Source organism: Eptatretus burgeri, chromosome 9 (genome assembly GCF_056783735.1).
Source record: "Eptatretus burgeri isolate ZD-2024b chromosome 9, Ebu_testis_v1, whole genome shotgun sequence".
Classification (NCBI taxonomy): Eukaryota; Metazoa; Chordata; class Myxini; order Myxiniformes; family Myxinidae; genus Eptatretus; species Eptatretus burgeri.
This window is the reverse complement of record NC_140969.1, coordinates 8809992-8824460: the sequence shown is the minus strand read 5'-3', so window position 1 is coordinate 8824460 and position 14469 is coordinate 8809992. Positions and strand designations below refer to the sequence as shown.

The 14469-nt window shown below is 42.5% G+C and overlaps 1 protein-coding gene across 6 annotated transcripts in view; it reads right to left on the bottom strand.

Moving 5' to 3' along the window:
* LOC147019491 (contactin-4-like) overlaps window positions 1–14469 on the bottom strand; it is a 182287-nt gene that overhangs the window by 135152 nt on the left and 32666 nt on the right. For all 6 annotated transcript variants that reach the window (XM_085894029.1, XM_085894030.1, XM_085894032.1 and 3 more), the window contains exon 3: window positions 3870–5084. In XM_085894029.1, coding sequence (XP_085750155.1) covers window positions 3870–5084 — 1215 coding nt within the window. The remainder of the gene's footprint in view (window positions 1–3869; window positions 5085–14469) is intronic.

The window sequence follows — 14469 nt, the reverse complement described above, 5'->3', positions numbered from 1 at the left end:
GAGATGGAGGTGAGAGGGCAGTGGAGGGAGGCAGGTTGGTGGATGAAAGGGGGGGCAACTTTGAGAAGGAAGAGTGAGGGGGATGAAAGGTGGGAGAAAGGTGAGGGGGGAATTTTTGAGAGAGGTGAGAGGGAGGCTTGGAGGGAGAAGAGTGGAATGGTTGCTTTGAGTGTGAGAGTGAGGGGTGAGGGGGGTGAGTTGGCACTGAAGTTGGAAAAAAAGAATGGTTGATGGAAAGTGAGCATCCATGGCAAACTGTGGTTTTTAAAAGTTTTAGGTCAGAGATGCGATTTAACACAATTCTTGATGGATGCAATGAAGGCGAATTCAGAGCATGGAGAGAAGCGCTGTAATAGTTGGATTTTTTAGGCAAGGAATGAAGGAGAGTTCGAAATGAGAGCAGTCTGTTAAAATAGCAGAAGAGTAGTGCATTGTGAAACAGTAAAGAGTACCACATGTGTGAGAGAGGAAGATGAAGCATTATAAGATCGTTTTTGTTGTTAAAAATAATGTATGAGAGAGTTCAACAGATGAGGTCATGGAAGTGTAAAAAAAAAAAAAAAAAAAATCGAGAAAGAAGACGAGGAGGAAGTTCAGAGGAAGAAGAAGAAGCAGAATCGGGAGAAGGTGAGCGTGTTGTTGTTGTTGTAGGGTATTTTATTTTATTTTATTTTATTTTATTTTATTTTATTTTTTTTTGAGATAAGAAGGAGATTAGTTGGGAGAATGGGGGATGTTTGGAAAGTGGGGAGGATCAAAATTGAAGGTAATGGGGAGGATAGAAATTGAAGGTAATGGGGAGGAAAAAAAAAAAAAAAAAAAAAAAAAAAACGATCGAACACCGAGTGGAACTGGTAGGCCTCAAGCCTAGGCCTAGGTCTCAAGCACAGGTAAGAACGTCGACAAAAATACTCACAAAATAGCACGATTTTTGAAACAAAACCGAACTAGCAACACACAGTAACATGTAGGTGAGAAAATTAAACAGTTAAAACGGGAAAAAATAACAACCGGAAACTTAGCTTTGAGAACGTCAGCAGGGAGCCCCGAAGGAGACCTCTCGCTGCTCCAAAACTGGAACCGGACGAATTTTCTAAGTTTGTGACCTTGTGACGAAAATGAAAAAAAAAAAAAAAAAAAAAAAAAAACAGCTCCGTGGGGCTATGCAGGTGCCATTGGGCTAACCAAATACCAAAACCCCTGTCAGATTCAAGAAACCCCTAGGAGAAGATGCAAATTGAAATCAGCTACCCCCTAAAAACACGTTTTTTTGGGCGTGGCTCCGCCCATAATGGGCGCACCATGCCCATTCTCAGGAAAACACAACTAGATCATGATATAAATCTCCCACCAAAATTTTATCAGGATCGGTTCAAAACCCACGGAGCTATGCTCGGGACAGACAGACAGACAGACAGACATCCAGACATACAACAATAACGAATATCGTGGTCACTTATTTTTTTTCGTGAACCAAAAGAAGATGAAGATACTTATGATACAAGTAATTATGATCCAAATAACCCACTCTTTTCAAATAAGAATAAAAAGGTTATTGGGGAATTTAAAGATGAACACGTCTGAAGACGACAATGGTTCACGGGCGGTATTTGATGATGTAGATTATTTCAGAAGTCAAGGATGAGACAATGTGATAATTTTTGACCAAGTTATAAAAATGATCAACATGATGTGGTACGAGTGACAGGTTATTAGCTGCAAAATGTCGAAAACCCGGTTTCGTTCAACAACTTTCAAATTTTGACCTTTGCATAACCTTTAAAAGTCACAAAACAATGTTGTGGACATTAAAATAAGGAAATAGGATACGTGCTATAGCTTATTGGAATTAGTTCGTCGAAGAAGGTCAAAAACCCGGTTCGATTCCCACAACTTTGAAAATTTGACCTTTGTGAACTTTAAAGGTTAAAGGTCAAGGATTATGACCTTTGGTGCAAAACTTCCTCTGGAACATTCCAGGAACAATATAACGTCATATCGGCTATATGGCATTTCACAATACTTGGATTATCCATACTTTGATGAAATCAGCGAAAAAACAAAATTGAAGGGGGCGCCACGGGCTCGGTGTTCGAGATAGAGCAAAATGGTTTCAAGAATTTAGGTGGGGAATGACCTCAAGATTATGCATAAAAAATATTGTCATCCTAGTTCTCAAGTTTGGGCGGTCGTATGATTTTTATGTCAAAATTCGCAATTTTCTAAGTTCGTGACCTTGACCTTGGGATGAAAATGAAAAATCGAGCTCCGTGAGGCTATGCAGGTGCCATTGGCTATCCAAATACCAAACCCCTGCCAGATTCGACAAACCCCCTCGGAGAAGATGTAACTTGAAATCGGCTACCCCCTATAAACACATGTTTTTTGGGCGTGGCTCCACCCATAATGGGTGCAGCACGCCCATTCTCAGGAAAACACAACTAGATCATGATATAAACCTCACACCCAAATTTTATCACGATCGGATCAAAACCCACGGAGCTATGCCTGGGACAAACAGACAGACAGACACCCATAACGAATATAGTGGTCACTTACTGACTCGTGAACCAATTAGGTGAAAAGATACTAAGTGAATTTGTCAGTGTTAAATCAAAGGCATATGCTTATAAATACTTAACTAGAGGGTTAAATGAATTCAAATGTGAAAATAAACTTAAAGTTCTGAAGAAGTGTATTAAAAGAGACTATGAACTTTAAACATTACCTTGAATGTATATGGAAGAGAGAAGATGTTTACAGAGATGAATCTTATTATAAATATAAATTATAAACATGAAATATTCTCAGAGACAGGAAGTAAGAAAGCTCTAACAGCATTTGATGATAAAAGATATATATATAATGAGTGATGGAATAAATACTTACCTGATGGGTTTAAAGGGATATAAATATAAGTATTAATAAAAATGGGGTGAGGAGGTTTTATCGGGCTACTGCTGCCTTTTTTTTTACTGGTATATAAAATAATAACACCAAGCAATAACCAAACCAAAGAGTAGAGAAAATCACAGCCTTGGCATTTAAAGGGAAAACATAATGAATGTGAGAAATATCAAATAAGTCATATTTAAGAAATAACAGGGGTAAAAAGTAGATAAAACAAATAAGCGGATAAATTTGAATACAAATAAGTTAGAGTATATAAAGAAAATAAACATCTTTGAATGGGCAGAAAACTTTGATGATTGTTAAGAAATCAATGGGAAAATAATCTACTATAATCTTCAGATGATATGTGGATCTGATAGTGCTCAGACAAGACCATTAAGAGAGGTTTGTCATTTCACCTCTGCTCAACAAAGATACTTAAACAAAGAAGCAAGTTCAGGTGTACTCGATGGTGATGAGTGTTCAAGAAAATTAAGTTATTCCCTAAAATAGAACATAAAAAATATTTATAGGATCTCAATTTGGTTAAATAAATAATTATATGAAAGGAAGGCGAAGCCCAGCCCCACAGGGCAGTTGTGTCAAAAAGCAGGTGTTTGGTGAAGTAATGTGTTCCAGTTTAAAAAGGAGAAATATGAGTGAGTGTAAGCGAGCAAATATTGCGACTGAGAAATGGGACACATGAGTGCATCAAACCCTCCCTTTTGACACGACTTAGGTACATGCAAGCAAAAATATATAAAAGGAAGTACTTCTTAACCACAAACCAGCCAAAGCAGGAGAATCATGTAGAACAGAAAAATATGATATTTTCTGTTATTACACCTCCCCCCACCCCTCCCTGCCTCATTTGCATTTGGAGAAAACTGATATACAGTAGATTGTACATTACATCCTTGTCTAGAGTGAAAAATAATAAATTAGATATGTGGAGAAGATAGTAAATGTGTACATACGATTAAAGTATGTGGCATTTGCGTCCACAGGAAATTGACTGTCTGCAGTTCCAGGACGCTGATCTCTTGACCCAGGGCCACGGTGATGGTGATGGTGGTAGTGGTGATGGTGATGGTTGAATGAGTTGGATGGATAGTTGTTTCCAGAGTGAAGCTTTGAACCAAGTTTGTAAGTTAAAAATGGGACCAAAGGTAAAAGGTACATCGGGTTTATGCCAAAACGGTTTGAGCCAGTTTTATGTCCCATGAATCCTGGAAAGCCTCCACCATATCCTTGTGAGCCATAGGCGTGTCCACCCCAGCCAGAGGAATAGCCTGGTTGATGTGCACCATAGTTGTATCCTTGTGCAAAGGAATTTGTACCAGGAGCAATTGGTCTGTAACCTGGTTGTGAACCACTATAGCTTGGATTAAATCCTGACCTAGCTGGTTGGTAGGCAGGGTTTGGACCACCATATCCTGGATTGAAGCCGTATGCTGGTGGAGGTGGAGGACGTACTGGATTGGAAGCTCCATAAGGTGGTGGTGGAGGGGGGTATGCTGGATTATGTGCACCATATGGTGGTGGATGCACTGGGTTGGAACCACCATAAGGTGGAGGGCGGACTGGATTGGAAGCTCCATGAGGTGGTGGTGGAGGGGGGTATGCTGGATTATGAGCACCATGTGGTGGTGGATGCACTGGGTTGGAACCACCATGAGGTGGAGGGTGTACTGGATTGGAAGCTCCATGAGGTGGTAGTCGAGGGGGGTATGCTGGATTATGTGCACCATATGGTGGTGGATGTGCTGGGTTAGAACCACCATGAGGTGGTGGATGGACTGGATTACCAACACCATATTGTGGAGGAGGGTGCAGCGGATTAGGTGCACCATGTAGTGGTGGCTGGTTTGGATTCTGAGCACCGTAAGGTGGAGGCTGCCTGGGATTTGAAGCTCCATGAGGAAACGTCCCCTTTCCAGGTTGCCCACGGTTGTTCTGATCAAATCTTGAAACAGGTGGGTTTGGAACGACACGTTCTGGTTTCGAGGCTCCAGTCTGAACTTTGTCCTTGTCTCGTTTTCCAAAAGGAAATCTTTTTCTGGAAGATCCTGCTCCAGGGCGTCTCGGAGATGAGGTTCGTGATGGGAAACGGGAGACTCCCCCTCTACGAGAGGGGGTGCTGGATCTTGAGGGACTGCGTGAGGACCCACGTGAGCTACCTCTTCGGGCCTCTGCAATGAGACAGAAAATATATTGAATACAAAAATATTGCCTCCATGCAAACTTTTATCATTGTGCTCATTTTCTGAACCACATTTTATTTTTCTACATCATTATTATTATCAATGTACGAACTCTTGACAGAGCGTTTCTTGACAAGGGTTATGCTGGGTGGTTTTCCATTGCCTTGCAAGCCCGTCAGGTCAGGAATTTTGAATTTTTCAGTGCGTCTGTGATAAAGCACATCTTCTTCATGAAAGACACCATGGTATCTTTTAACAACTACCGAGCAGTGCTGGCAGAAGGGTTCTTTGGCTTAACATCCGCTTTCCTTTAACATCAACATGCACACATTGATGCATTGCTCTGAATATGAAACATCAGCATGACAGTATATAACTGGGTCAAGTCATAGACTCCGAAAGAGAAGGACTGGAACGTCACGATCTCGGGGTTTGTAACTTGAGTCTGAAGGATTAACTTGAGTCCGGGGCTAAAATGACTTCTAGAAGGGATAGAGACACGATCTCGGGATCCATATAGGAGTTTTTGAGGACGGCGAGTTCAATACTGTCATTTTCAACACCACCTGAGGTAATCTTCAAGGTCAAAAGGTCATATTTCAAGGTTAAATTACTGAATTTTGTGATTTTTTGCCCGTTTTTGTGTCTAACTCATAGAGGAAAACTTTTGTAAAGTCTATGACAAAACATGACATTGTGCACCTACTGCACCTACTTGCTGATTTCTATCATCGTTAACTAATGTATGTTTTGTTTGTTTCTCTTTCAGAAATTGTCCAGCTGGTGATCTCACAGGATCTTTGTGTTGTTTCCTGCTTTGGTGACAATATGCCACGTCGTTGCAGCTGCTTTGGTTGTAGAGGAAACTATGATGGGACGCCTTATGTAAAGGTCATATCCTTCCCAAAAGATCCTGAGGAGAGGGAGAGATGGATATTGGCAATGCCAAATGAGAAAGAAAGCTTGAGGTGCTTAAAGGAGATATATATATATATATATATATATATATATATATATATATATATATATATATATATATATTTGTGAGACGCATTTCAATTGTGATTGGGTGTCAGTTAGGGATGGCAAACGACCCAAAGAACCCCCATCAATATTTCCTGGAGTACCAAAATCAGCTTTGAAGCAGGTGACCTCAGCCCCACACCCAACATCATCTTCTATGTCAGAATCAAGAGCTAAGAAGATGCAGGCAGCTGATAAGGCTGCAGACAATATCCAAGATTTCGACCACTTCTGTGCTAAAATCAGCTCCTATTTTCCTAGCTTTGACATCATAAAAGACCAGGAAAACCTTTACCTATCAAGAACTGATGCAACTAGACAAACTGTCAAGCAGTTCTTTCATTTCCAACAAGTTCACTCACCTTTTGGATTTCTATTCTTGAATAGAGTTGAGAAAGATGGCATTGAGGTGCCCAAACGACTTTTTCATTTGCAGAAGAACAGCCTGCTCTCAAAATGGTCCCAGATTAGATCCATAACTGACCAGGTAAACATCTATGAATGCACAAGCAAGGAAAGTCTTCAGTTTGTAATAAGCCAGCTCTGTTGGATGACTGAGACACACGAGCTTCCTCATTTCACCTTCCTTCTGTCGCAGCTGCATCTTATGTTCAAACCTCTTGATCGTCGCCGATTTGATACTGATACTATTATTTTCGCAATGCAGCTTCATAACACATCACCCAGTACATACAAAATGAATCGTCGATCCGGCTTAACCATTCTACCATCAAAAAAAAAGGTAAAACAGATGCTTGCTAGTAGTCAGCAGGACTCCAACCTCAAAAGCTTGTTCGACCAGCTTAAACCACAGCAGCGTTTGGTCAATTTAATGTTTGACGAGGTAAAGCTGGTCGAGACATTGCGATTTTCTGGAGGGCATGTTGTAGGATATGCTCAAAATGCAGCAGCGGGTGAACATGAAATGCTTGCTTCACATGCTATGGTTGTTGAAGTTGCCTGCCATTTCGGTGGTCCACGCTATATTCTACGCATTTTGCCCTGCAAAAAACTAACTGCCGATCAGCAGAAGGAACTCCTTATCGAAGCTGCATCAGCTGTAGTTGGTGCTGGTGGTACTGTGATTTCTTTGATATATGACAATTGCAATACCAAATGCAGTGTTTATTCAAAACTTGGAGGACCAGGAAGTTGCCAAGTGCTGTCAATTCAAGAGCAATCTATGTTCTGAGTGTACGACTACGTGCACATCTTCAAAATGTTCGCAACAACTGGATAACTGGTGATGGCAAGACACTCTCATTTGTCGTGGATGGTAATGAGTAAAAAGCTTACTGGAGTGATATTCAGGTTTATGAGATCGACCGGGCTACTCCTATTCGCTTAACCAAGCTGACGCACACCGCTGTTTTCCCCACCAAGCCCCTTCAATGCCAGAGTGTACCATTGGTATGCCAAGTGTTCAATGACAAGACTGTCGCTGCTTTAAAGACCTTCAAGGATTCAATGGGCATCAGCGAAGGCACAATCATCCTCACCCAGATAATGAGTGAGTGGTTCAAGATGATGAACGTGAAAGACCGTTTCTCAGCTATCCATCTGTGCGACAAATCCAGACAGCCTTGGACAGCAGACTGTACAAGTTTCACTAGGCTGGAGCAGGCCTGCCAAATTATATCTACCTGCGCATGGCAAGGAGGTGGTGGTCGTAAGCTGAAGCTAACTCAGCAAACTGCTGAAGCCTTCACTGTGTCCACACGTAATAATGTGGATGCTGCCAAATTGCTTCTGGCAGAGAAAGACTTTGACTATGTTCTTCCTACTATATTTGCAGATGAAGCCTTGGAAAAGTTTTTCGGCCAAGCCAGGCAAAGAAGCAGTGGAAACTTCTACATTGACGTTGTCGACATTATTGGATGCAGCTAAAATTGTAAATTTGCAAACACTCATTAAGCATAACATTATGCCCCAATCTATTTCTCGTGTGATTGATTGCGACAAGAACTGTACAACTTCCATAAATCCAGATGAGCGAAGTGAACTCATTGAAGAGATTACTCCTCAAGACACTCAGGATCTCTTGGGGTCTGACGATGCCGTTAAGCAGAAAGTAGTTTATTTGGCCGGACACCTTGTTCATAAATATGGCAATAGCACTAGTTTGGAGGAGATCATTGATGATGAAGATGGTAACGAGGTGTCATCTGAGTTTCCAGATAATTTGAATAGAGGTGGATTGAGTGTGCCGACTATGTCAACCGTCTTTTTTGTACATAATGCCTATAATTTGTATGACAAGACTAAAATGCGTTGCCGATTTCATTTTGCTGGGCTGTTATCCTCTGTAGATGCACCTTTAGCTAGTAGTAATGCTGCATGTACTACTTTAGCAAACATTCCATTGAAAGCTCATGTCCTTAAAGTAAGTGACAAAGAAAAAGCTTTGGGATGCCTCAGGAGGCAAGAAAAGCTCTCCAACTAGTGATAGACATAGACATAGTTGTAATAGGCACAGTGTTGTGACATGCATATAATGTTTATGTAATACGATATATGACAATAAATATCAAAGTTTGACAGCTCTGCACACTTGCATCTTATTACAATCAGCCATCGCTCACCGTTTATGAGTTAGACACAAAAACGGGCAAAAAATACCAAAATTCAGTAATTTGACCTTGAAATATGACCTTTTGACCTTGAAGATGACCTCAGGTGGTGTTGAAAATGGCACTATTGAATTCGCTGTCCTCAAAAACCCCTATGTGGATCCCGAGATCGTGTCTCTATCCCTTCGAGAAGTCATTTTAGCCCCCGACTCAAGTTAATCCTTCAGACTCAAGTTACAAACCCCGAGCATGGGAGGTTCCAGTCCTTCTCTCTCGGAATCTATGGGTCAAGTTGAAAACTCAGCCCAGACAGCTAAAAGGGAAGTGTGCACACCTCTAAGCTATTCTGTCAGTTCATTTTGCACATAAAATCCAAATTTGAGGATAATCTTTTCAAACTACAATTTTATTGCATTTCAGAACATATACATATATATATATATATTTTTTTTTCTAATGTGTTGCAAAGTTGTTTACACTGTATTAACTAGAGAGTTGGGGCACTGCTGAGGTGTGCAAAAAGGCTGCTTGGCAAAAAAAGAAAAACACTACTGAGTTCAGCATTCAGTGTGTTGTTGCGAGCTGGGATCCTGAATGAATTACTGTGTGTGCCGCAGTCGTGATTGTTCAAATTGCCTTGCTGTGAGTTAATCAGACAGATTGGTGAGCAATGAACCTTCGATCTCAATGCAAGCTTCACCGAACTGTATACCATGGATGGGATAACAAAATAAATTCCAGTGCATTTATATATTTTTTAAAACGACTATATATATATATATATATATATATATATATATATATATATATATATATATATATATATATATATATATATATATATATATATATATATATATATATATATATATATATATAAAGTTGAAAGTGTGTCTGTCTGTGTGTCTGTGTGTGTGTTTCTCTGTGACCTATGCACGCGAAAAGTACTGGACTGATCCTCACCAAACTTCACATGCTGACAGAACATGTACCCGGGAGTGTCCCGATGTAAAAGAATTGTACTTCCGACTTCCGGTTTCTGAATTATGACGTCATCACCTGATTTCGTAACGTTAATTTTTCAAGTTCAGCCGATTGACATGGGGCCAACGCCATTTGCAATAGAATGAAAAAAATAATGCTACAGTCAATTGAAGACAATGACTTCCGACTTCCCGGTTTCCGAATTATGACGTCATCACCTGATTGTGTAACGTTAATTTTTCAAGTTCAGCCGATTGACATGGGACCAACGGAATTTGCTAGAGAATGAGAAATTAATACTACAGTCAATTGAAGACAATGACTTCAGACTTCGCAGTTTCCGAATTAGGCCAAAAAAAAAAAATGTTGCATTGGCGTAACGGGTCACTGAAAAATAGGGTAGGTCGGTCGGGATCTTTTTTTTTTTTTTTTTTTCCCTAATAAATCCCTCCCAAAATCTCCCCCGGCTCGAGTACCACCCTTTTTGTCGGTGGGTTCTGTCCGAAACACTTCCGGATTTTTGCGATCGCAATCAACAAGATACTTGAAAACGATAGCAAAACAACAAAAATAGCAATAAAATAGGTTCGGCAAAATTTTTCGATAGCAAAAAAACAAAAAAAAAACGTAGGGTCGGCGGAATTTTTAGGGTCGGGCGGGTTACGCCAATGCAACATTTTTTTTTTTTTTGGCCTTATGACTGATGCATTCGACACACTTGCAAAAATGACCGTATGTATATTATACCGTATAATGATATAATAATCATCTGTAAGTCATATTTTATTAACATTTTCTTTGTTCATTACTGTTATAACCATGGTTATAAAAACCATTTTCATTGTTACTGTATAACGTTTTTACGTCACTTCGGCCTGGATTCGGGATCAGCGATCAAATAATGTAAATCACGATTAAAAATTATTTTTTGATGATGCAGGAGATATCTTTATTAAAATCAGTGGAGGAAATATACACCATGTCTGATATTTGGGTCTTTCATGTCTTCGACGATGCCTTTATCTCCAGGGACGCATCATTCCCCATGACAAAAACCGGAAGCAAAAGGGTCAGAGCCGACGACACGGATTCCAAATTGCCAGGATATTGTGTTGTTGTTTACTATTCTCTCATGTGCACACGTTGAGTATGAAGCTCACTACGTTCGCTATTAAATGCTGTGCGGTGTATCAACATGATCGGGTTTGATTTCTATGTTGCGAATATTAAATGCTGTGCGGTGTATAAACACGATCGGGTTCGATTTCTATGTTGTGAATATTAAACGCTGTGCGGTGTATAAACACGATTGGGTTTGATTTCTATGTTGCGACTATTAAACGCTGTGCGGTGTATAAACACGATCGGGTTTGATTTCTATCTTGCGAATATTAAACCATTTCTTTCTTGCGTGTGGGATCATCGGAGGGGAAGACATCAAATATTGTTAATCCTCGAGCACTCCACTAAAATTGAGCTCCTTCAGTTATTTCATAAACGGGAATAGGATGTGCGATGAAGGAAATACATGTTGCTGGTGAAAAATAAAAATGGTGGTGGTGGTTTGTATATATACATATTACAGATATAAATAGAATGGTGATGGCGTATGGCATATGTGTATAATATTTTATAATTAAATGGTTATGGGCTATGTAGATATTTTATAGAATGGTTATGGGCGGAGGTACGTTGTAACTTCGTATACATAATATAACATAATTTTTTTATCAGGATAATAGACGTAAATAAATCAAATACGCTGGGCCAGGCTAGGTTATGCCCGACGTATAAATTAAGTCGCAAATGATGACATGAAACCAGCCTCACATTGTTGAGGCATTATGGTTTTTTATCTGATGCGGCAATAAATCTTAACATTTTTGAACTCGAGTCTTCTGCATATAAAACATGGCGGGGAAAATATAATATTATAGTGGTGATGAAAAAAAATAATAATGGTGGCAGCCTCTAGAATTTCACAATTAACTGTGAGATATACTCCTTCAGACCCGCCGTCATCCACGGGATTCCCGTGCGGAGCATGGGTATCCCTGCTAGTATTTAACTACTAATCAAGTATCGTATTTACAAAAACTTCACAATCAGTATAAATCGGAAATGATTGCATGAGCAAGCCCAGATCTTCAAAATCCTTAAACTCAAAAAAGTAGTCAACCACAGGGTCATCAAAAATCCTTCACTTCAATCAATTAATCGATCATAAAAGTGTATTCCAAGATTTTCTGGGTTTTTTTTGTGCAGACATATATCAGGTCAGGTATGGGAGCATGCGCCAGAGCAGCGCATCGCTGCATCCACTTTCCGCCAGTACTCCAGGAGCCTCCATCTGGCCATCACCCAGGCAGATGCCTGGCCCATACCCATCTCCTCGAGATGCTGATCAACCTGCTGCAACCACGAGGCACGTGGTCGGCCCATTGGCCTCCTCCATTCACGAGACTCCCTCGCTGGGAGAATCTGGTGAGCAGGATCAGCGTCAGGAAAACAAGCCACATGTCCATACAGCTGCAGCTGATGCTCACGGACATGCAGGTAACAAATCTCATTTGAGTCTCTCTCAGCAACCGCTTGTTGGACACAAAGTCCGACAAGCAATAGCCAAGGATTCTCCGAAGAGACGTGGTACCAAAGGAATTAAGTCTCCGTCTCAGATCCTTGGTCAGAGTCCAAGTCTAGCATCCATAGAGCAAGACTGGAAGCACCAAGGACCTGAAGACTCAGACTTTCGTCCTTCCGCACAGGTACCGGCAGCACCACACCCCATTATCCAGTGAATCCTTGACTTCCCAGGTCCGACCCAGACGTCTATTGACCTCTGACTCACAGCCAGCAGAGACATGAATATCACTGCCAAGGTAAGTGAATCTCTCCACAACCTCAACATCCTCACCACAAACAGTGCACCCTCGTCATCCCTTATACTAATGCACGTTCCATTTAACTTTTTCGCTAAGCTACGTCCCCACTACACGTTCATGTCTCTACCTAAACAGTCCTGATTGTCGCTCTTGGTCCCTAAATTGATCCCAGCCCTCCCTCATGGTCGCTGCTTCGGTACCCACATAGAGGCTACAATCGCTGGCACCCCCATGTGGGCCTAACAATGCCAGCCCCCTTAGGCTAGTGCTCCTGGGCCCCGATTGTGTCGGGCTGTTTCGCAACTGCGCTCCACACATGGGAGTTACTGTCACCGTCTCTAACCCACATGAGACCTGCGTCGGCAGAGGTGCTCAGTCACATGTCTGTTGCAAGCCAATTTGTGTTTGAATTCTTGCCACTGGGAATTGGGGTTTTTCCACGGGGAACCAAGCCATGCTCGCCACACCCATTGCTCATGCTGGGGGTACCGTGCATATTGCACACCTGGTCCCCGTGGAAAACAATGTGTAGCCAAATCCGTTCTGTTTCGCCATCCGTGCTCCAGTGATTTATCTGTCACAGAGCATCAACACATCGAGTCACCATCCGTGCTTGGGCGGTTGGCAAAGTACGGACCGCGCACATTCCCGGACATGCCGTGAAAGCATCTCTCGCGGGGCCGGAATAGTTTCCAATACAGGTCTGTCCCGCTCAGGAGGCTCGCCCCTCCGGTCTGCTACACTAACCACTACACCCGTCCGGGTCGATCCGTGTCTCACTCTTTCGTGTGCACTCATCTATGTTATGCCACATGCACATATATATTGTTGTGGTTGAGGAAATTCGTAAACCACCATTCAGGTCCCGTAGGTGAGATATCTCTGTAAGTACATGTGTAGTAAGCCCCAAACCCGTTGTTTAGAGGGAATAAATGTGATTCATTCGAGCTGCGACCCTTTAAGGTAGCCGTTTTTCTGTTCTATCTTTATTTTGAACCAACCACGTCTCAACCTCCATCACACAACAACCACCAACCGCAACCCCGCTTCACAACAACAACAACAACAACGCCAACAGCCACGACCTTTACCTTCACAACTCGCTCTCGCAAACATCGCATCACCACCATTCCAAGCGTCGCCATGGCCATAAACCACCACAATAAACCCTCCACCACCCTCACCTCTTCTCCTTCTGCGGCCATTCCCACACCACTTCTGAACGCCAAGCGTCAGGCTGTCCTGGCTTCTTGCGGGACGCGCGCTGAGCCGCGGGTGCAAAAAGCGGCCTTTCCGAGGAAAAGTCGGATCAGGAATGATACACGCCCACTTCCGATCCGTCCAATTATTAAGCGCCGGGCGATTTGGCCCCGCCTCCAGGCGCGTCGGAGTAGAATCGATATATGCAAATTCGAGGATCAGGGGAGGTTCACGCCCACTTTTCCTCCGTCCAATGGGCGAGCGTGGCTCCGCCCCCGAGCTCATCCTGATCCGGAAATTTGCATATGGGTTCTCCTGCCATACTATAAAGCGCCGAGCGCGGGGCGAATTCAGTCAGTTTTTGGGCTCGGGCGAGTTGGAGAGGTGTGGCGGCGGCAGAGAAGTTTTGGGTCGGAAGCAGTTCGAGGCGGTCACAGTTTTGGGCTCGGGCGAGTTGGAGAGGTGTGACGGCGGCGGAGTGTGGCAGCAGCAGTCAAGACGGGTCTGGAGGAGAGTCGGAGTCTGTCGGGGTTCAGAGTCTGTCGGGGAGCTGCAGAGAGGGGAAGCCGGGAGCGCGGTCGAGGTCGCAGTGGAGTAGTTCGGCGCGGGACCCAAGCAAGCCAGCTATCCTCTTTCCCCAGAGCATCAACAATTCCCCCCTCCCCCCCCCCCCCCCGCGCTGAGATAGTGCGGAAAGGGGGCCCCGTTCCCACT